Source organism: Pinus tabuliformis, chromosome 4_2 (assembly GCF_031772625.1).
Source record: "Pinus tabuliformis cultivar Carrire ecotype Pingquan chromosome 4_2, CPIR1, whole genome shotgun sequence".
Lineage (NCBI taxonomy): Eukaryota > Viridiplantae > Streptophyta > Pinopsida > Pinales > Pinaceae > Pinus > Pinus tabuliformis.
In genome coordinates, this window is record NC_142304.1 from 1,145,320,053 (window position 1) to 1,145,342,943 (window position 22,891).

At 40.3% G+C, this 22,891-nt stretch overlaps 1 protein-coding gene and 1 long non-coding RNA gene across 2 annotated transcripts in view; one reads left to right on the forward strand and one right to left on the reverse strand.

The window, feature by feature from the left end:
• Positions 1-9,621, reverse strand: part of LOC149173723 (uncharacterized) — a 36,375-nt gene extending 26,754 nt beyond the window's left edge. Inside the window, exon 1 of the long non-coding RNA XR_016259702.1 lies at positions 9,465-9,621. This is a non-coding gene — a long non-coding RNA (uncharacterized LOC149173723). The remainder of the gene's footprint in view (positions 1-9,464) is intronic.
• Positions 9,622-9,814: 193 nt separating this feature from the next.
• The window catches only part of LOC149173724 (uncharacterized), a 44,206-nt gene continuing 31,129 nt past the window's right edge, over positions 9,815-22,891 (forward strand). The window contains exon 1 of the mRNA XM_089427986.1: positions 9,815-10,135. Within this exon, the coding sequence (XP_089284112.1) occupies positions 9,859-10,135 (277 nt within the window). The 5' untranslated portion in view covers positions 9,815-9,858. The remainder of the gene's footprint in view (positions 10,136-22,891) is intronic.

Here is a 22,891-nt window from a genome sequence, read left to right on the forward strand (position 1 = left end):
GAGCCTTTCATCTTGCTTTCCAGGCAAGCAAGCCATATATTTGAGCCTCTCTTGTAAATAGGCTTCTAGGATCCCCTTTCATCCTATCATTGATCCATTCATCTCTGGGATCCTTATTATACTGCGTATCCTCCAATCGATGAAAGTCCGTAAAGAGAAGAGAGCCTTAGCTGAGGTGGTAGTGGGCTATAGCTCTATTGTTACCCTTGACCTAGTGGTTGCCCCATAAGACTCCCTCTTAGGACCCCTGCTAGTTTGAGCGGTAACATTTTGGCGCTGTTACCAGGGAAACGAGACGTATGTTTGGTTCCCCATACGACATATTGACATATCATTATTGGCGACTCCATTGGAAGAACGAAGACCTAGTTCTTCATTGAACTTCAAAGTCAATGCTTGTAGGGTGAAGCAAGCATTTGTTAAGGTAATTTTAGTTCACCCTGGCGACTCCCATGATATCAATATATAAAGATCAATGGCTTCTAAAGAGCTTCATGAGTGGTTCCAAGATACTCAAATGGCCTGGATTGGAAGTTTATGCAAAATATGCCACAATTCGAAGGTGATCCATCTACAGTAATGGACCACATAACAAAACTTATTAAGCATGCTTTCGAAGTTAATGTGGTTCATCTAGACAACCTCATGGAGTTATTTATTGCTTCTATTGAATACAAGCACCAACGTTGGCTTGACTCGTGTGAGCTTGAAAGCATTTCATCTTTTATTGAGTTGCTCAACAAATTCATAAAGTATAAAGGACCCAAATTCCAATCTAATGAAGCTGCTTGTGAGAGCCTAAAGGAAGCCCTCCGAAGGGAAGGTCTCATTAGTCAAGATGAAGGAGTTGGAGATAACATTGAAGATATGAAATGAGAAGTAAGATGAGTCCTCATTAGGCCCACATGATGAAGAAGATGATTTTGAGAGCACATGTGTTGAAGAGCATGAGCCTATGGAAAGTGAAGCTGAGCCTGACCTTGCCTTTCTCAAGGGTATCACTCTTAATGAGTCTCCTTTTGAGAACCTTGAGGAACGTGATCCCATGAGCTCCTTAGAAGATGACATTGGTGATCCAAAAATGGACCTTGGATAAACCTCTAAGTCTAAAAGACTTCATATAAGAGGTAAAAGGTGCCAAATGGCACAAATCCTTTGTAAATCAGAGGAAAATGAAAGTCAGGCTGCTCTCAGAAATAGTCTCATTGTAGAGATCTCCTCATTCTGAATCCAACGCAACTTGAATGGGCGAAAACGAACTTCAAATGGAGAAGTTATCACAAAAAGAAGTTCCCCTTTGTTCTTTGGGAAAAGAGGCAAAGATCCTTTAAAAATGGCCTAAAAGGCTCTTTGAGGAAATCGCATTGCATAAGGCCAAGAGGAGGACTTAAGGTCGAGCAGAAGAGACCCCCGATCAATGATCTCTAATGATCGGATAGGCGGATTGGGTTGGAGGCAGGCATATGCACCCATAAGGCAAAGGTCCCGGGTCGATGCGATAGTGCGATTGCGATATCGGCGGATCAACACACCCAAAGGGGAAGCCCCCGGGCCATTGCAACTTGCGATTGCGATTAGGACCGGACCCGATGGGGTTTAAAAGCCCGATTTCATAAAATTTCAAATTCAGGAATTCGGATTTTCCTTTGTATTTCCCGTTTAATGGATTTTTGGCCATTGGCCATGCCGCCAAAGCGATTGCGATATGCGATGGAAGGCGGACCCGATAGGGATTTTAGGTGCGATTCCATGGACTTTCATGTCCGGATTTCGCGCTCGATAGTGCTTTTCCTGTGTATTTCCATTTCAAGCCTGAAACACAGTATTTCGTGGATTTTCGCTTGAAAGGAGGCTGTTGGTTCATTTTCCATGGGAAAACAACCATCATTCCCTGTGCCACGCTGCAGGTGGGCATTTCTGCAACAGGGATGCGTTTTGAAGCGTGAAGAGGCAGAGTCGGGAAGAGGAATGATTCCTCATGATCATGGTTGACAGAGGAACGACTGAGGAAGCCGAAAAGCCAGAAATACCTTAAAGAAAGCCCGAGAGCTGAATCACATGGTGTGGTTGGCAGGAGTTGGGGTTGTTGTAGTTGTTGCTGAAAGTGAAGCCAAAGCAGGAAGCTAAGGCGTAAGAGAGCAACGCAAAAAGGCAGCAGCCAAACAAGTAGCGCAAAAAGCAAAAGCTAAAGCGCACGCAGCCGAGAGAGTCACTTGGAGTTCAAGTGGAAAGCCAGAGGGTTGTAACTGACAGAGAGCCAAAGAAGCCAGAGCCGAAGAGCCAGAGCCAGAGTCAGAGCCAAGAGCCAGAACCAAGAGCCAAGAGTTAGAGCCAAGAGCCAGAGCTTCAAGAGCTAGGGAATGACATGGTGTCTGAACCCACTGTTTCTATGTAAAACAGTAGGATTTGAGCCAAGAGCTTGTAAAAAGGACTTGTACCATAATCCCAGAGAGCCTAGTTGAGTTGACTAGAGCTCACGGAGACGTATCGCAAGAGTTGCTGGTGAACTCCAAATTAATATTGTTGTTCATGTGTCTGTTTTATTGGTGCATTGTCTCTGCTGCTTTATTTACTGTTATATGTATTTATATATTAGTTTGAGCACATCAACTTATAGCACAACAATAGAATTTAAGGCATATAATCAGTTAAAAACCAATACCAGCATACACCTATATTTTCAAGCATTTCTTAATTCCACATTTGTTAATCAATAAGACATGGGGATATTTAAGCTTTGGAAGTGGGAGAGGTTCTTGTAAGTTAGACAAGAAGCCTAAGTGCCCCATTTTCAAATCAATTGGAGATTATTTTTGCATTGAAAACGAGAAATGGGAAATTGTTGGGCCTCAATTTGATTGTGCTCCCATTTATGTTACCAACAAAGAGGACGAGGCTGAGATGGGTTTTCCCTTTCTCTCAGGCATTACTTATGATGACATACCCATCGATACATGTGGGAAGGAGAATTGTTATTTTCCCTTCCATGAAGAAGGGTAGTTGGAAGTAATCGATTCTCCTTTTAGGGAAAACCTAGTCTTTGATACTAATAATGAGGAAATCAATAAGGCTCCTACCTATGATTCAATATTCAAATCACTTGAGCTTTTAAATTATGATTTTGGGGAAGAAAAATCCGTTGAATATGACACTTTGCCCTCCCCTTTTCCTTTTCCTCTTGTTTATCACTTTGAGTCATTCTCAAGTAATTCCCTCACCCCTTGTCATATGATCTCAAGTGACCATGAGCCCTTTCCCTCTTCTGAGTATAGTGTCAAGGAAGAGCCCCTCATTGGATATACTTTATCTCCTTTGACACACCCTCACAATTATGATCACTCTATAGCCTCCCCTCTCCAATGTGACCATCACTGTGATCAACCTATTTGCTGCACTCCTTCTTTCCCTCACCCTTCGTTCCCCTCTCATCACAACCTTGTGGCATCTACAAAGCATAATATTATAAACAATGATTGTGATAAGTTTGTGATCATTCATTCCACCATTGTGTACTTAGAAGGAAAGCTCGACACTTCTAGATACTATAATACTATTATTATAATGAAATTCCAGTCCCCCTTTCCTAGGTGGCATTCAATCATGCCACTTCACATCTCTCTCTCCTTGATGGAAAATTGAACTCTCTCATTCAATGATACATTACTCTCTCTTCCTCTCTCTCTTTTATGCTCTTACACACCTCTTACACTCTCTTACACACTTTAATGACTTGTCATAAAAAGATTCCTCTTACACCTCTTTAATGCACACGGTTACACTTCTCCTTAATGGCTCGAATTCTAAGGCATGTGTACTCCCTCTTGATGGCATAAGTTACTAAAGCAAGTGTACCTCCTTTGTGGCATAACTTACACTTCTATTTTGTCATATGTAACTCCTCCTCAAGGCATGCGAGTTACTCCCTCATGAATTCAACCTCCTTGTCTTCTTATATATGCCTCTCATCCTCTTTATTACTGATTTGTGCATTGTGAAAGGAGAGTACAAACTTGAGAAAGAGAGAGATAGAGAGACTAGAGAAGAATTGTGTGTAAGAGAGAGAGAGAAAGTCTTAAAGAGTAAGAGCAGATCTTGGTGAGCTAAAGTAATTCAGAGTTTGCATCAACTACTGCTAACAGAGATCTTCTTCAGATTTGGGTGAATTTTTTTTTTCTCTCATTGTATTATGTATCTTTGTTGAACAATTGATTTCTAATGGAGGAAGAATCTGGTTGGGTTTTCCCCTTGTGAGTTTTGCCCTAGTCATTGGACCTAAGTTCGCTGTGTCTACTTGTGTTCTTAGCTATCTTCTATATTGCATATGGTTTATATCGTGTACCTTCTATCTACAATTGCTTAATTAATACTGTAGAAGAAAGAAGTTTTGGAATAAGTAATTGTTATAGCATAAAACTTCAAAATTTCAACATAGTATCAGAGTTGGTGAAGACAAACTCAAGAAGGAAAACTTCATTTCTAGCTCTCTTTCTGCTGGAATATCTCTTGTTGTCAGCTAGATTTCCAACTCTCTTTTTGTTGGAATATCTCTTGTTGTCCGCTCAATTTCCAACTCTCATTCTGCTAAAATATATCTTGTTGTCCGCTCCATTTGCAACTCTCTTTCTACTGAAATATCTCTTGTTGTTCCCTCTACTTGTTGCCCATTTTCTGTTGAAATATCTCTTTCCTTTTGCTACTGAAATATCTCATTTATAGCTGAAATATCTCTTGCTATCCTTTTCTATTTGCTACTGAAATTATTGCGCATATCAATATATATGCCTTCCTCTTACTTTATGAATGAAGAGAAGTTGGTTGATGCTTCAAATTTCTTCCCTTGGAAACAAAAATTGGATATTACTCTTGAGGAACATGATGTTCTACAGAATGTTGAAGGAGAGGTAGTAGAACCAGCGGAAAACTCCAATGTTGCTATCAAGGCTAGCTACAAGAAAGAAGAAGGCAAGGCTAAAAGGATTATCCTTGACTCTCTTGGAGACCACTTCATCATTTATGTATCCAATGTGAAGAAAGCCAAAGAAATGTATGACAAGTTGATTGGAATGTATCAAGTGAACAACTTGAGTCAAATTCTTGCTTTGAATAATCAATTCAAAGATGTTAAGATGAACAAAGGAGAGACCATTCAAGCATACTTCATAAGGATATCAAAAATCAAAGATTAATAGTCAACTTCTGGTGAAGTTGTTTCTGATAAAGAATTGGTATTGATTACGCTTGGAGGTGTTCCTTCTTCTTTGGAAACTTTTATTACTACCATCAGTAATAATAACAAGTTTCTTACATTTGATGAGCTCCTGGGAAAGTGCAATCAAGAAGAGGCTAGAATGATTTCCAGAGGAAGAATTTCCAAGCATGAGGAGGGAGAACCTACTGCCTTTTTCGTCCAAGGCAAGAAGAAGAAAGGAAGAAGATGCCATCACCAGCCGAAGAAGCTTGCTCCCATCAATTCCTCCAGATAGAGAAGAGACTTATCAAAAGTCAAATACTACAACTGCCATAAGAATGGCTACTATGCCCGTGATTGTCCAAAAAATAGAAAAGCACCAAGATCCAACTTCAATAATCTCTCAATCAAATCTGATTATAGAAGAAGAAGAGAAGCTCATTATTCTCGCAAAGAGAGTATCCATTCTTCAAGGAACCCAAGGTATGATAACAATGTAGCTAAAACAAAATCATAATACTTTCTTGTTTCTGCTCTTTCTAGTTCCTCTCCTGCAAATTCTTGTGACAACTGGTTGGTTGATGATGGTGTGTCAAGACACTTTACTGGCTATAAAGAAGTGCTCTCTAATCTGGTTGAGAGGGAGACTGATTTGAAAATCATTCTTGGAGACAACTCTACATATCCTATAAAGGGATTTGGTTCTATTTCCTTCCATCTGGGTCATGGTAAAACCTTATCTCTTTAAGAAGTTTTGTATGCACTTGGTTTGAAAAAGAATCTTGCTTCTATCTCTGATTTAGAAGATAAAGGAATGTGAGTTTCTTTTATAAATGGTGAAGTCCTCACTTGGTCGATAAGATCCAGCATGAGAGATGTCTTCACTCTGGGATCAAGATTTGAAGGTATGTATAAAGTGACTGGAAGACTAATTCATGCATTGATCCATGGTACCAATCATCAAAGTGAACTTTGGCACCGAAGGTTTGCTCATTTGCACTACAAAGCATTACTTCATGTGAGAAAGATGGTTTCCAGAATGTCAGAGATCATATTTCATCATGATGGTGTTTGTCCAGGGTGCGCAAGTGGAAAGCAAGTGAAGGGATCATTCTCTTCAAGCAAAAGCAGAACCAATCAAGTATTGCATCTTGTACGTTCTGATTTATAATGTGTTTGTCCATGATATATTAGTATTAATAATGGCACATCAATTCAGTAGTTATTTTTATTATGCGCTCAGTTGATAACACATATGAGGATGCTCCTCAAGTTATCACCACACCTCCTTAGGCACTCAGTTATCAACAATTATGTGTCTAATCTTAGTTGAACATGCAGTGTGTAGTCATTGAGGGAGTTACATTATTGTTTTGGGCAACATGCATATCCACATATCCATAAATCTAGCATAAGAGAGCACTATTCAGAGAGGACATGAGGTCCATTTAATGATGGGTAGGAAATTGTAAGGGGGGTTGGATTTACAAGGAGTTGATCTCTATTTCTGAGAAAAAAATCCATTTTACTTTTAATAGCCCAAAGGCACAAACAATGAAAAATACTAGCATTTTGGTCCACATTCTCTTTGCATCTTTAAGTATTGATGTTGTTATTAACACTTGCATCTCTCTCATTCAATCTAGCCAGTCAATCTAATTATGTTTTGTGGGTTTATCTCATGACCTAGAGAAAACATCATAAGCCCCAGTTGATGCTCTCGACCCTGAGGGTTTATAACTTTATAGAGTAGATGTTTCTCCCTTCATTAGATTTTGGGTACCTAGTTTAGTGATGTGAAACCAACATTGGTAGCATGGATTAGGACATATCATTCTGGTGAGATTCATCCAACACTATTTTATGCATTTAGATTACAATCTACAAGTATTATACAATTAGAATTAAAATGCATTACTTCCCTTTCCAAACAAGGACTATAGGGATGCTTCCTCCTACAATGGGGCGAGGTCCTTGTTCAACCTTATTTTGTTATAATTCCCAAGTTCCGTAAAAGTTGTAGTTATAGAAATCACTAGCAAAAGTAGAGCTATACTTTGCTCTAGATATCTTGTAGGTGTATCTTTTTGGAAACAAGTAACAACTAGAAGGTGATAGTAATACAAGATATGTAGCAATGTTGCAATGATAGTATATAGTTTAATCAACAGACTTACATGTAAGGTCAAGGCATTCTAACTTCTTACGTATATCTAACGAAACTTGCTTCTAGTTCTGTTGATTTCTATAGCAAAGTAGAGAACCTACAACCTACCTACCCTCAATGAACTAATAAGTAACCTAGGTGAATTCAACCTTCCATTTGTTTATCAACACTTAGTTAATGAAGAGATCTCATGGATAAACACAACAAGCTTCAAAAGGCCCTAATTTAAATCAAACCATCCATCTCCTTGTCAACCCTTAGCCAATGAAGAGTCATCATTAGGGGTAAATACTTCATTAATAAAGGCTTATTAGGCTTTGAAGGTGTCGATGTTCGTAGCTTGGGAAGGTACATCTGCATATGCCTAAGTATCTAGGTGTGTAGAAGTTGCCTAATACATCCTTAACCATAGCAATTACTTTAATACATAAAGTAATTTTTTCATAAGACAAAAGTGAATTAATCTAATAAAATAAATGCAAAGGTTTTTGCATTAGTAAATTAGATGAATCTCAACAGTGGTTCTGAAGTGAGGTGAGATCTAATCTCAACCATCAATCACTTTGGAGATTGGGTTTGTGGATTCGGTCATAATTCAAAGCTATAAAGAAAAAGGCTAGGCCAAGGGAGAAGACACACAAGACATATTGAGTACAATACACAGTGAAAGTGAGATTTCAGTGGTTGGGTGGAGAAGTATTTTTATTGAAGTGTGTTGGGTTCAAGAAAGGTGCAAAGAGCAGCAAGGGAGATCCAAATCAGCCAAACAGATCGAAAGACAGATCTAGGGCTTGATCAATTGGAACAAAACCGAGCTTATTGTTGTATATGGGATTTCATTAGAGGCCCATTCTCCTAGTAAGGGAGCCCAAGTAGGTTTTGAGTTATTAATGAATAAATAATTTGATTGGGTAGAAATGTTTGTGCATGCATGATTGAGATTGGTTGTGTTATTTGCTTCTGTTGAATATTTTTATTTGTGTTAAGATCCTAGTCATGCTTTTATTTAGAAGATTTCAAATAATCTTCCAGGAAATAAGTTAGTCGAGTTGCTGGGTTCAGAAATTAACAAAAAGACCCTCATATCATGGGTGAATACTTTGAGAAATAAAGCCTTAAAAGGTCCTATAAGGTTTGATAAGATCAACCCTGTTTAGAACCTTATTTTGGAAATATTGACCTTTTATGGGACCCCTTTGTTAGATAAGGGTTAATGAGGGAGGGCTTGAAAGGTTTTCGTGGGCATTGGGGGTAAATAATTTGTTACAGCAATGCAACCAACCTAGAACAAAGTATTGCCTTGCTGTAACGTTCAGAATAACCTACATGTGAATAGCAAGTAGAAAACACAGGTGTTAAGCTGTGCTGCCAACTTACTGATGAAAGACTAAGATAGCTCCCAGCAAATGGAAGAACCTGTTAGTGCTAGTAATCATCCCAACGGAAATACCGATTAAGTGGTGTACACAAAGCGAAGGCCATCCCTTTCACTATGCTATTCTGACATGTCACTTGCGAAACATGTGAGATATGGCAAATAAACGGTGTCTTAGAATTACTTTATGACTATAAAAGAGCCTTCTGTTTGACAAAAACCCCCTGTGCTCAGGTAAAACCAAGACTCTGAAAAAAGATTGTCATAGTGGAGACAAAGCCCAACTGCCTTTTTAGGGGACAGGGGAGCCCCGGTTGTGAGGGGCGCCCGGCCTAAACAGATTTTAGCATCTTCTTAGAGAAGCTTGAAACTTACTTTAGGAAGGTCTTTCTATATAATTTTCTTTCTATGCGATAATTGTGTTATTTTAATTTAGCTGGATATATCATCTACACGAAAGTGGCCCTGAGAATTGCAAATTCCCAACCACGTTTCTAAGTCAAAAAATTCAGCGACATGTAAGTATCAAGCAGAAAAATAAATTTGAACATTTCTGCTTCTCATCGTGCGATTTCTATTGGATACACTGAAAAGCAATAGAGTTAGTGTAAAAGGCCAAACAACTTGCCAAATGCGCGCAGTTAAATCTGAAATCGTTACACAATGGGCATTGATCCGTCCCAAAAAATAAGAGGGGAAACAAATCAGAACAGCGCGAATGAAAAATAAACTACCTCCGGCGGTTCCAAATGCCCACACCCAAAGGATTCTGACACCGCCGCTCCCCCCGAACATTATTATAGCTGCAAAAGAGAATTGACCCAAATGCTCTAAACCTTTGCTGTAGCCTGAAATGTCAAGTTGGTGCGTCTATCCCCGTATTCATATATATATATATATATATATATATACCCCCACATATCCTTTATAAACACATTTGCTTCATGTACCAAATATAGGTCCTCATCTAATTATATGCTTTAAAGGTTACTCAAACATTTATGTCAATATTTATATCATAAAATAGGATATAATAAATATAAACTTTCCAATTTTTATTATTATGTGTATATATATACAAACCCGCTTGCCCTTTGGCCATTGGGACATTGTGAGTGAAACGGGTGCATGGCAATGGCAGCCTCCTATACCAACTTCAGTATTTCAGGTATATCAGCTGGATTCCACTCAACCATTGTACCCATTTCGTCAAGGCAGAGCCGTTATTGGAGCCCTGATACGAGGGCACAACCTTTCTGCCAGACAGTATCCAGATCCATAAGATGCAGTGCCAATACAAATCTGCCAAACCCCACATTTAAGACATGTAGGAATTGCAAAAAACAGTTTGACCCATTGCAGAACAACCCTCGTGCATGCTGTTACCATACTGCACACTTCGGAGGTAAGCTCTGCGTCCATATGTGTATTCAATTTAGTTTGTGCTTATGGATATTGGTTGCACTGGTTCTTAATTGGAGGTATGAGATTATTTTCTGATTATAGGGATTCTTTTATTGTTAAAGAATAGAATTTGATATAGCAGAGATGGTCTCCTTCCTTCTGAAGACCACAGGTGTTGAAATCTTATTGTAGTGATCAAACGTGAAGCCCATATATGACTTGTTTGTCCATCCACACGCTCAATTCTGTGTTTTGTTTTTCTCGTTTTGATTGTGTTAATGAAGCGCCCTTTTTCTAGATGTTGGGAATTATGGAACTCCGTGTTGTGTACATTGGGTATTACAACCGCATAAACATCGTCCCTTTTCTGCTCTATCTGGCAAGATATGCCCACTGAAACTCGAATCCGAGTCTTAGCCGTGGTAGACACCCCCACTTACCAGTAGATCACAGTCCCTCGGACTTGGTTCCTATACTAACTTAAGATTGTTTTCTAATCTTCTATGACTCGGAAAATAACTGTGCTTCAAGTCAATTATCTTACGAAGACAATTCAGGAGTTGGGCGTCGACCTTCCTATTTTGCCAAATGCTAAGTTGTGTGACCCCATGACAACCAACTTGTTGGGTAACTAACTTTGAAACACTGAACAGCCCATTGGACTAGACCGAACAGTGGACGTTTCGCATCGGAAGGCATTTGCCAACCAACATAGGGACCCTGCCCAGGTTAGAAACTCGTTTTACTTGTAAAGTGAGGCTTGTGGGCGGTTGTGCTAGGTTCAGGAGTATAATGGGACAATGGCAGTCCCACTGACTCGATCCCAGATCTCCTTGGTAACTGGTGGACGGTGGACCACTGGTGGTAGGTGTACCGATTCTCCTGATTAAAGAAAACAAAAAAAAACAAAAAACTAAAACTTTGAAACACTGAACATTTGCTACTCAGGCCTGGTGATTGCTTGGTAAGTAGAATTTTCCACATAACGCTTAAAGGATGAAACTCAAATCTGCTATGCTAAAATGAAAATATCCATCCCTTTCAAGTTTTCTATCTAGTTGAGGGGCAAGACTAGGAAAAACCGTTTAATATGCTATGCCGGTGATAGCTTGTAACTCCAGAAATGTCAGAAGTTTGAAATTTCAACCTCTTCACCTCGATACAAGAAATATCTGCAAATATTCAACTTCAGACTTGCAGAGTTTGTTAACATGTTGTCCACAAAGAAAATGCCAAAGAAATACATCTAGGGTGACACCAGTGCAGACTTGCGTGGAGAGATACTGACTCACTGAACAAAATGAAAGTTAAAATATGGTTTTAAAGTTTCAATCGTTGTTTTAATTCTAGGAAGATAGCAAACAATGCCAACTTTTCTATAATTTGCATCAATGATTTCACTGACACAACAAACCTCGGGCATTTTGGTATGTGGAGGTTCAGGGTAAATGATGTTGAACCTTTCTGAAAGACTTGTATACCATGTAACCTAAGTCACCTGACACAGGGATTCGAGTGTCGGATTCAGACACGTTGACCCCCCGGAACAGGACATGTACGATTCGTTATATATTATTTTATTTAATATATATATATATATATATATATTAAAAATTAGATATTTCTTACACAAATTCTCATTAATGATACAAATTCATTGATTTCAAACATAGATCTTCATCTAGATGTTAGTTTTACTGTTTACAAAGTAAGTTAGTAACATTATAGCATGCATAGTACATACAAAATTCAAATATCTGCATAAACCCTCACAAACCTCATAAACCTCATAAACCCTCCCTCATAAACCCTCACAAACCTCATAAACCCTCATAAACCTCATAAACCCTCCCTCATAAACCTCATAAACCCTCACTTTTTTGGGATTCGAATCCCAAAATCGGGACACGATGTGTCCTAATGGGACACGACCGGGATTCGATGGTGTCCTGTTAGGACACATGGTGTCACGTCCCCAATTCTTTTTTCCTTAAATTGGCCGGGTGCGGCACCGCCTAAGTTACCAACTCTTTCCATAGTTAGATTAACTTTACAAACTACGCCTTCAACAATTCATAATAACCATGAATTAACATTATTAATGTGCGGAATCCATTAATAATACATGAACAACAATAATAACCCAACAATATGCAAGAGGAAATCTTCTTTTATTATATATGAAGAAATTTTACAATGACCGAGAGCGAAGCTCCACCAGCGTTCATAAACGAGGTTGGGCGCCCGCCCATGCAAGAGCGCACGGCGGTCACACCACAACTCTCACCCAAAATACCACAATACAACTTTGCCCAAACGGGCGGGCGCGCCCGTGCACACCCACACGAACCACAACCGAAGTATCAACCCCGGTGGGCGAGCGCCTTACTACGCCCTCCACCCGCACTCCAACCGCGCTGCACGACGTGTTCGCCTTGCCCGACTCGGCAGGCGCATCAACACTTGCTGCGGTCTAGGACAGCGCCTCGCTCTACTTCTTGTGCAATAGAAGTGTGCGAAGTTCGTTGTTGAAATGAGTGCACGTCTCCACGTTTATATACGCTCCAACGCTTGGCGATCTCCCTTCCGGCCGACTATCCAAATGCTATAACTCTCACCCAACCATCGTGTCCTCAAACGTTTTCACTGTCGGCTTCATCCATCGTTTGATACATGTCTTGGTCGGCTTCGTATGTGGCGAGCTGCCCAACTCGCCCTATATATATGTGAGCACCCTCCTTGCCTGTGCGCGTTATTACAACCGCGTCTTACCGTCGAACGCTCGCACTTTTCATGCGTTAGTCATTTTTGCGATGGGAGACCCGGGTATGCAACCGCAAGGCATTACATCCTCCCCCACTGGAAATCATTGTCGTCCTCGACAATCCCGACTGCCTCAGTATCTTTCGTTCATACTTCGCAATCTTCTTCTTCCATCTCCAAAGTGAGTCCTCCGATTCCCAGCTTTCCTCCTCCGGTGCATTCTTCCATCTGACAAGATACTCCCGTTTCATGTGGCAACCAATCCCTGTAGTTCGATAGCTCAAAATCTTCTCCAACTCCAGTCCTGGCTTGTCCACAATCCCGGCTGGTCCTCTTGGTGGTTCAACTCTCTCTGGATGGTCTGAATCAAGTCTGCATCTCTTCAACTGACTCACGTGAAAAACTGGATGCTTCATGTGCATATGGTGTGGAAGTTCTAGCTCGTAAGCAACTTCCCCCACTCTCTTCTTCACTCGGAATGGTCCCTCATACTTCCGTGTCAGTTTGCTCGCAGTTCCCTTGGCTGGCTGAAACTGCTCCCCGGTAATCCTGAGAAACACCATATCTCCCACACTGAAGTGTGCCTCCCATCTCCCACGATTAGCATACTTTTTCATTCTCCTTGCAGCATCGTGCAAGCGCAACCGTGCTAACTCCAAGGTCTCCTCCCAAGCCTTCATGAACTTTTTCGCATGAGGACTTCTCAAGAAGCCTCCCGTCACTACGGTATGCGGTGCAACCGGCATCTGCCCATTTACCAACTCAAATGGACTATACCCCGTCGCGGAACTCTTTTGAATATTGTAGCTAAACTGAGAAATATCCAAGAGTTTAGGCCAATTCTGCTGATCAGCCGTCACATGATGTCACAAGTAGTCCTCCAGCAATGCGTTGATCCTCTCGGTCTGCCCATCTGTCTGCGGATGGTAACTCGAACTCATCAACAACTCTGTCCCGACTAACTTGAACAATGTGGTCCAAAATCTGCCTGTAAAACGCGGATCTCTATCCGACACAATGCTCAATGGCATCCCCAAATACTTCACTATGTTCTTAAAGAACAACTTTGCAGTCCGCTCGGCTCCACACGGTATCTTTGTTGAAACAAAGACAACATACTTGGAAAAACGATCAACCACGACCATTATCCCATTATACCCCTGAACCTGTGGCAACTGAGTGATGAAGTCCATCGAGACACTCATCCACGGCCTCTCTGGAATCGATAAAGGCTGCAACAGTCCTCCTTGCCTCTGAGTATCCAATTTGTCCTGCTAACAAATGATGCACGTGTGTACATACTCCTCTACATCCTCCCGCATCTTCTCCCAAAAGAATCCTCTCTCTAATAATGCCAAAGAACAACGCATCCCTGGGTGGCCAGCCCATGGCGAGTCGTGGCACTCCTTCAAAAGGTGCCTCCTGAGTCCAGATGACTTTGGAAGATAGAGTCGGTTTCCAAAGAACAAGAACCCGTCTCGTAGAAAGAACTTTCGTGTCTTCCCCTCCTTTATCTGCTTCACTATATTCTACGCCAAAGTATCGGTTTCAACACTTTCCTTGATCTTATTCTGCATCTCTTCTGACGTCTGAACTCGACTCCTACTCCTAGTTACCTGGTCTTCTCCCTCCAATGCTGCAAGTTGTCCCTTCCTGCTAAGGGCATCTGCTACCGCATTGTGTCTTCCCAGTCTATACTCGATAGTCATGTCGAATTCTGCCAAGAAGTCCTGCCAATGAGCTTGCTTCGCAGAAAGCTTCGGTTGTGATGCAAAATAACTCGCTGCAACGTTGTCTGTGTTGACAACAAACGGCTTCCCAATCAGGTAATGCCTCCACACATGAAGACAGTGGATGATGGCAGTGATTTCCTTCTCATGGACCGGATACCTCCGTTCTCTATCCTGCAACTTCCAACTCTCGTACGCCACAGGATGCCCATCCTGCATAAGAACCCCTCCTATGGAAAAATCTGAAGCATCAGTGTGTACCTCAAACGGTCTTTCGAAGTTAGGCAACTTCAGTATCGGTGTTGTAACCATCCTCTTCTTCAAGTCATCAAATGCCTCTTGACATTTGTTCGTCCAACTCCACCTCTTGTCTTTTTTCAATAGGTCTGTCAGTGCCGATGCCACCTTGGAGTACCCCTCTACAAACTTCTGTTGGTAGTTGGTCATGCCCAAAAACACCCTCATCTCATGGACATTCTTCGGTTCAACCCAGTCCTCAATCGCCTTCACCCTGCTCGACTCCATTCGTACGTACCCTTGACCAACAATATGCCGAAGGAATAGAATCTCGGTCTGAGCGAACACACACTTAGACTTCTTTAAGAACAACTGATTTGCCCTCAGTGCCTCGAACACCATCGCCAAGTGCTTCTTATGATCCTCCATGTTGTCACTGAACACCATTATATCGTCCAAGTACACTACTACGAACGAGTCCAAGTATGGTCGTAGGACATCATTCATCAAAGTGCAAAACGTAGCAAGAGCATTACACAACCCGAATGGCATAACAAGGAACTCAAAGCTACCATACCTTATTACTATCGCAGTCTTCTTCTCGTCTCCTTCAGCTATTCGCACTTGATAATACCCATGCCTCAAGTCCAACTTGGAAAACACTCGGGCTTTCGCAAGCTTGTCAAAGCAATCAGCAGCCAATGGCAAAGGATACCTGTTCCTTACCGTCTGCTTGTTCAGTGCATGGTAATCACAGCACATTTGTAGCTCATTCGAATCCTTCTTCCGCTGGAACAATACCGGAGCTCCATAAGGGGACCTTGAAGGTCTGATGAAACCTGCATCAGTTAACTCCTTTAACTGTTGTTTCAACTCCTCCAATTCAGGTCCTGACAATCGATAAGGTGCTTTAGCCGGGGGTTGTTTTCCTGGCTCAAGCTCAATGCTATGGTCCACTGCACGCCTTGGTGGAAGTTTCTTTTGAAGCTCATCAGGCATCAAATCTGCATATTTGGTCAGCACCTCGGAAATCTCAGCTGGAACAGGCGTCCCCACTCCATCACCTTCGACATCCTTGAACATCACCGCATATGTCTCCATATCTGATTCCTTCATAGCCTTCTCCAAACTTAGTGCAGAAACATGCTGCACCTTGACTTCCCCCCTTTGCATATGAGTGGGCAAAGTCCAAGTTTGTGACTGTCCAACCAGCACCACCTCATCACAGAAGGGGACAACAATAGCCTTGTTGCCCTTCAAGAAATATTGCCCAAGTATCATATCAAAGTCGTTCATCTCCATCACTGTGAAGTCCAACTGACCCTTCCAGTCTTTTATCTGCACAGGTACTTCGTGTACCAAACCCACCACTTTAGCTCTAGAGTTCACTGCCTTGACTTCCACATTCGATGGGAAGATCATCAGTCCAACCTCTTTTGCCAACCGTGTCGTCATGAAGTTATGAGTGGCCCCCGTGTCCACCAGAGCTTGAATGGTCTTGCCATGAACCATCAAGTCCACGAAACCCAGACTGTTCATCCACGATTTCTCCATAACTTTTCCCTGCATACATGTCTATTCTCTGCGTTCATCAAGCTTCTTCAACCCTGAATCAGCTTCACCTGTCATGAGCAACCCTGCTCTGATACCACCTGTCACGAAGTGCAGGTGTGTATCATCTTCATCGTACACCGGCTTCACTCGTCGTGAACCTGCTCTGATACCACCTGTCACGCCCCCAATTCTTTTTTCCTTAAATTGGCCGGGTGCGGCACCGCCTAAGTTACCAACTCTTTCCATAGTTAGATTAACTTTACGAACTACGCCTTCAACAATTCATAATAACCATGAATTAACATTATTAATGTGCGGAATCCATTAATAATACATGAACAACAATAATAACCCAACAATATGCAAGAGGAAATCTTCTTTTATTATATATGAAGAAATTTTACAATGACCGGGAGCGAAGCTCCACCGGCGTTCATAAACGAGGTTGGGCGCTCGCCCGTGCAAGAGCGCATGGCGGTCACACCACATCTCTCACCCAAAATACCACAATACAACTTTGCCCGAACGGGCGGGCGCGCCCATGCACACCCACACGAACCACAACCGAAGTATCAACCCCGGCAAGCGGGCGCCTTACTACGCCCTCCACCCGCACTCCAACCGCGCTGCACGATGTGTTCGCCTTGCCCGACTCGGCGAGCGCATCAACACTTGCTGCGGTCTAGGACTGCGCCTTGCTCTACTTCTTGTGTGATAGAAGTGTGCGAAGTTCGTTGTTGAAATGAGTGCACGTCTCCACGTTTATATACGCTCCAACGCTTGGCGATCTCCCTTCCGGCCGACTCTCCAAACGCTATAACTCTCGCCCAACCATCGTGTCCTCAAACGTTTTCACCGTCGGCTTCATCCATCGTTTGATACATGTCTTGGTCGACTTCGTATGTGGCGAGCTGCCCAACTCGCCCTATATATATGTGAGCGCCCTCCTTGCCCGCGCGCGTTATTACAACCGCGCCTTACCGTCAAACACTCGCACTTTTCATGCCTTAGTCATTTTTGCGATGTGAGGAGCGCGCGCACCCGGGTATGCAACTGCAGGGCGTTACACATGGTGTCCCATTTTGGGATTCGAATTCCCATCGAATCGTGTCGGATTCGTGGGATTTGGACACGTGGCCTGTTTTGGACGAATCCGGTTTCATAGCATGTAACTAGGATGACATTATCTGTTATGAGCAGTTGCTACAATCTCTATGGTTGTTGGGTATCTTGGCCTCGATGAAAACATTGTTGTAAACTGTGCCTTGTTAGGGTGCACTTTTCATCTTCAAACCTTGTTTCCTTCACATAAATTGCATATTCTTTCATCCAACAGGGTTATCAGTGTGCCAACCAGCCACTCTGGTGCTAACTATAGCTACTTTGCTCATTAGACAAGTAGCCAGGATGATTTTTTTTATTTACTACACAAGCTTAGTTTCGTACCCCACAGGATATCCTTTCCTCTTTAAAGTTTTGGTTTCTACCAAACCCAGTCAAGATCTTTGGCATGATACCACATCAAGAACATAATCGATGAAATTAAGGCCAATGATATTTTTGAATTTTTCATATGTTAGCTCCTTCATCTTATTCAGAAGATAGCTAGAAATTTTAATATCCTTCCTGTCCTTCCATAGTGATTTGAATTAACCCTGATTTTGTAACCTGAGAAATAGGGTAAATAAATCTAGATCCTGTGAATCTATGGAAACCTCTACGGTACTACCCCCGGGTCCATCACTTGAACTTTATGTCTTTTTCTTGAAGTTAATAAAGCTTCTTTCTTCAAGGCTGCCAACAGAAATTTGAACTCATTTTCTGATATAGTGCATAGATAATTGCTGAGTTTCACAGTCCCTTCCAACGTTGTGAAAGGCAGTAAATTCTGATTACTATGTTTAAAGAAGACAGACTGTCACTCCAGCAGGCTATGTCACTTGACACAAGATTACAGAGAAACAGAGATTCAAGTGTCCAATATAAGTACATTTACATCCCAAAACAGGTTAGATAGGATACACAAACAATGTGTGTGTGTTTAAAATATATTTATAGAAATAAATATAGACATGCAGATGTCACTTATTGAACATTTTGAAAAATAGAACCACATCAATTGCATAAGAATAAAATTATAAACTAAAAACATAGGTCATAGCAAGGTTGTCGGGAGCAGGGAGCAAGAGTGGGAGTGGGAAGTGCAATTTTCAAAAAGCTTCCAGGAGCAGGTGTTCAGGGAGTGTTTTTTATATCATACATATTTTAATATATTTTGATGAATATATTAAAAAAACATGTAAAATGCTGAAGTAACTGCAGAAAACATGAAAACATAGATTTAACTACTGTATTAATTATGAACATTAAAGCATCAACCATTTAGTACACATAAATTGATCACCTTGCAGACATAACCTATAACTGTGTCATCAAATGATCAATAATTAACCACAACATGGACCTTCAAGTTTCAACATGTAACATTTATCATCAACAAAGTATAACAGATAACATATGTCATTAAACACAAAATGAAACAAAGCATCATATTCATTACCGAAGAGTTGAAAGATGCAGTCAAAAGTTCAAATGTCAAAGGTGGGTTCAAAATTTGAAGTTTAAACTTAAACTCTCCTATAATGTTTACAAAATAGGCTATTATAAAGACGAAGTACTAAGTTCTGTAATGTCCCAATCTAGATTTTTGCACTAATATTTAAAAAAATTATTGAGACATTTTAACAAACACTTTTCAAACATGAGACGTCAAATGAATTTCTGCTAATTATCAAGGTAATGACATTTTGTCAAACATATTCGTACAATTTAATACGAAACCCTCGTCTGACAGTAAGCACAAGAAATCTTTCAAAGTAACAACAAAACTTAGTATTATTATTTTAAATATGAATCTGAAAATACATGCCAAATGTTATTTTGAGAACCTGTTAAAACACTAGCAAGATCACACAACTGGCTAAATATTTGTGCGTGTGTGTGTGTGGGGCTGATCGGCGAACTTGTGATGCACTAATGAGAAACTTGGATGGCTCCTCCTCTAGGCCAGCTAGGGTAGATAGTTTCACTACTGAAAGTAGTATTGATTAGCTAGAGTGGGTAGTTCACCACCGAAACCAACCTAGAATCAGCTAAGGTGGATATCTCACCATGGAAGACTAATCCCCACCAGGGTTGACATCCTTGCACCAAGTTACGAGAGCTCTCAAATCAAATAGGAGACAAAGAACCAATGCATACTTAAGGAGTGAACTCTCATCTCTTTTTATAATCATGGACTATTGAAATACCATGGGTGATTACCATGGGTCATCTGAATAGCATGGGTGGTTTTCTTCTCTTAATAAAGTGACTTATAGTATTCTTTTTTCTTAGTAACTTTTAATCAACTAATTCTGTGATATTTCATCATTACCTTTTAATATGTAGTCTATGGGAATGGCTAGGCTACTAAGTCTCCATTCCCAATGCTCGGAAAAAGGGACACTACAGGTTCAAGAGAACTACTTCTAAACAGGAAAAAGACAAACAGATGTAGCATTGACTAAGCTTTCCTCTTGCCACTAGAAGCTTCTAAACTATTTCCTCATGATCTATGAACAAGAGGAGTAGGAGTCTGTGAAAGTGACATGACCAACTACTACATGGCCACCATGCAAAGCTAGATGTCGTACAGCTAAAGGAAAAGATCATGTATCTTGAACCATGTTGATGGATCAGGGTGGCACCTTTTCTGCATGAATATGATTGCCATAATGATCGCCCAAAAGTTCAGCCTTCAAGCACAATAAAGCTATGGTTCCATCCTCCAAATTAGTCTCCTTTGAATTGTTGCCCCGTGTCACATATGTTCTATCATTCTTCATTACTTCACAATAATGAGACAACAACCTCAAGTTGTAGTGCACATAAACCAAACTTTTTGCTAGGTCTTCATTCAGGTTGTTTCTCTTCACATTGTGGACGAGGTTGTAGTTGCTCCAACACCTCTTTGCAGAAAAAGCATTAACAACTTGTGAAAGCACCCTCATCACCAATTTATGTAGATTCCTGGTAGAAGGGCCATAAATTTTCCACCATTGGATAGGATTCAGTCCAACTTGATCTTTAGTTGCATGCAGGTTAGCATAGACTCCATCTTCACTAATAGACTTGCTCAATTTGCTTCATACTTTAGCACACTCCACTTCATTGGGGAACAACTCTAGTGCAAGAATATACCCATTATGTACATCTAGATACATTTGTGGTTTTTCCTCCTCTTCCCATCCTTAGATGCTGGTTTGGCCAACCAATATGGAGAATAATATCTGGCAGTAAGGACATATGCTAGGGCATGGAGTGGAATAGTTAGATTATTCCACATTTTGGCCAAATGTTTATCAATGTGATCATACAAGATTGCATCTCTCAACAATGTCTTTGATTTGGTCTAGCATGTTGTCCATCTACCCATACACACCCACTAACACTTGTCCCGATTTTTAACCATGGATATTTACCCCCATTTTACCATGGATATTATTTACTTGTAAATAGGCTTTGTTACAATACCATGAGCCAGTACCATGGCTTATCAATACCACTTTCCCAAAAACCATAACTCATTTCAAAATCAAAATATTTTATTTTAATTTTATTTCATAACATTTTTATACCTGCTCTAGGCAGGTTATATTGTTTTTTATTTTGGTCAAAAAGCTTTCACATTCAATTAGTTTTGAAAAATATAAACAGATTCTATGAAATTTATTAAGCTCTTATTATGTTAATTTTTTATAATAGTTTTTAATATTATATTAATTTTAAATTATATTAAAGTATGTTATATATATATATATATATATATATATATATATTTATTTAAAATTATCAATTATTTTTGCATAGAAGGCAGGGATTAAGCAACAACATTGCATATTCCACTTGTTATTTTGGATTTGCAAATTGAATCATAATATAAATAGGCTTAGTGGATTGTAAAACATACCTACTCTATGCCCAAAACCAACCATCAAGAATGATGTTCTCCACCTCTTGAAATTCATATGTAGCAGAGACAAATGGTAGCCTTGTCTTTCAAACTCTACTATGAATCACTGGAGACTATACTAGTTGATGCCTCTCTTACCTTTAAAAGGGTCTGAAGGTGAGGTAATAGCTAGCAAATTTGGTCTTTGCAATTTTTAGTAGCTCCAACTTAGAGTGATTATAGAAAATGTGGCAGGCCATGTTATGATTGGTAATAAATTTTATAATTTTCTTCCCACTCTTATACAATGCAACAATCCATTTATAATTATGGTCCTTCGTCTTAATAATATTATGCATCAAGAGGTTCAATGTATTAACCAAACACCTTGTAATATTCCAACTAGGAAAATAATAGTGAATGTCAAAACATGGACTAAGCTATAGCTATTAAAATTTAACAATGCATATAAAAAATAGTACACCAAAGACATAGGGCAAAAGTTTTGAGCCATTTTATTAATACCATGAAAATTGAGTACAATAACTGAGAACAAAGGAACTTGGGCTTGCTTATGCAAGCTATGCAAATCCCAGGTAGAAATCTGATGGCCCCAAGTGCTGGAATGACTTCCCACAAAATCTGCGCACTGCGCAAAAATTTTGTCAACTACCACTGGAATGGAACTAGAATTTTGCCCTCAATATTGCCCGGAAAATTCTGCAAAATAGCTTTGACCTCCTCTCACCATGTAACAACCTTGATGAAAATTCCATGTAATAAAAGTTAATAAAGGAAAAATAATAACCACAGTTGATGGGACACTTATTTCAAGTTGAATGTTGGGAAAAACATCTTAGTGGGTGTTCATTTGGTTTATTATGGCTAAGGAAATTATCAAAGGCAATAGCTATGGATTTGGAAAAGCAAATGGCAATTTTGACACATTTGTTTATGAAAATAATGGAAATTAGGAGAAAAGGAAGGTGAAAGGTCGCAAGTTGCATTTGAGGAGGAAATTGAAAGAAAATAATGGAAAATAAAGAAAATAGAGGCCTAATTGATAAAAAATATTTTGAGGATCAGTTGTTACCTTTTGTTAGTTTAGTTTTGGAGCTCTCTCATTATTCTCTCTCTCTCTCTCTCTCTCACTCACTCACTCTTGGACACTTAGAGTTTTCTTGGAGCACTTTAGCATTGGATCAATAAAGGCAAAGAGGGCAAGAGGAAAGAAGGAGCAAGCAGGGAAGAGCAGGATCAAGCAGCTACAGTAGGATTCCTTGCATGTATCGATTTGCATGTTTGTTTTCCTTACTAGATTTGGCATGCATGGTATTGCATGTGGTTGCTGTTACGACATGGGTTTTGCCAGGTGTGATAGTGTTTTTAGCCTAGCCTTGCCATTTCCGAACAGCCATGGTGTGATGGGGTTCTCATGTTTTGGTTGAGTTGGATTGCTGGATTTATTCGAAGCTGAGTG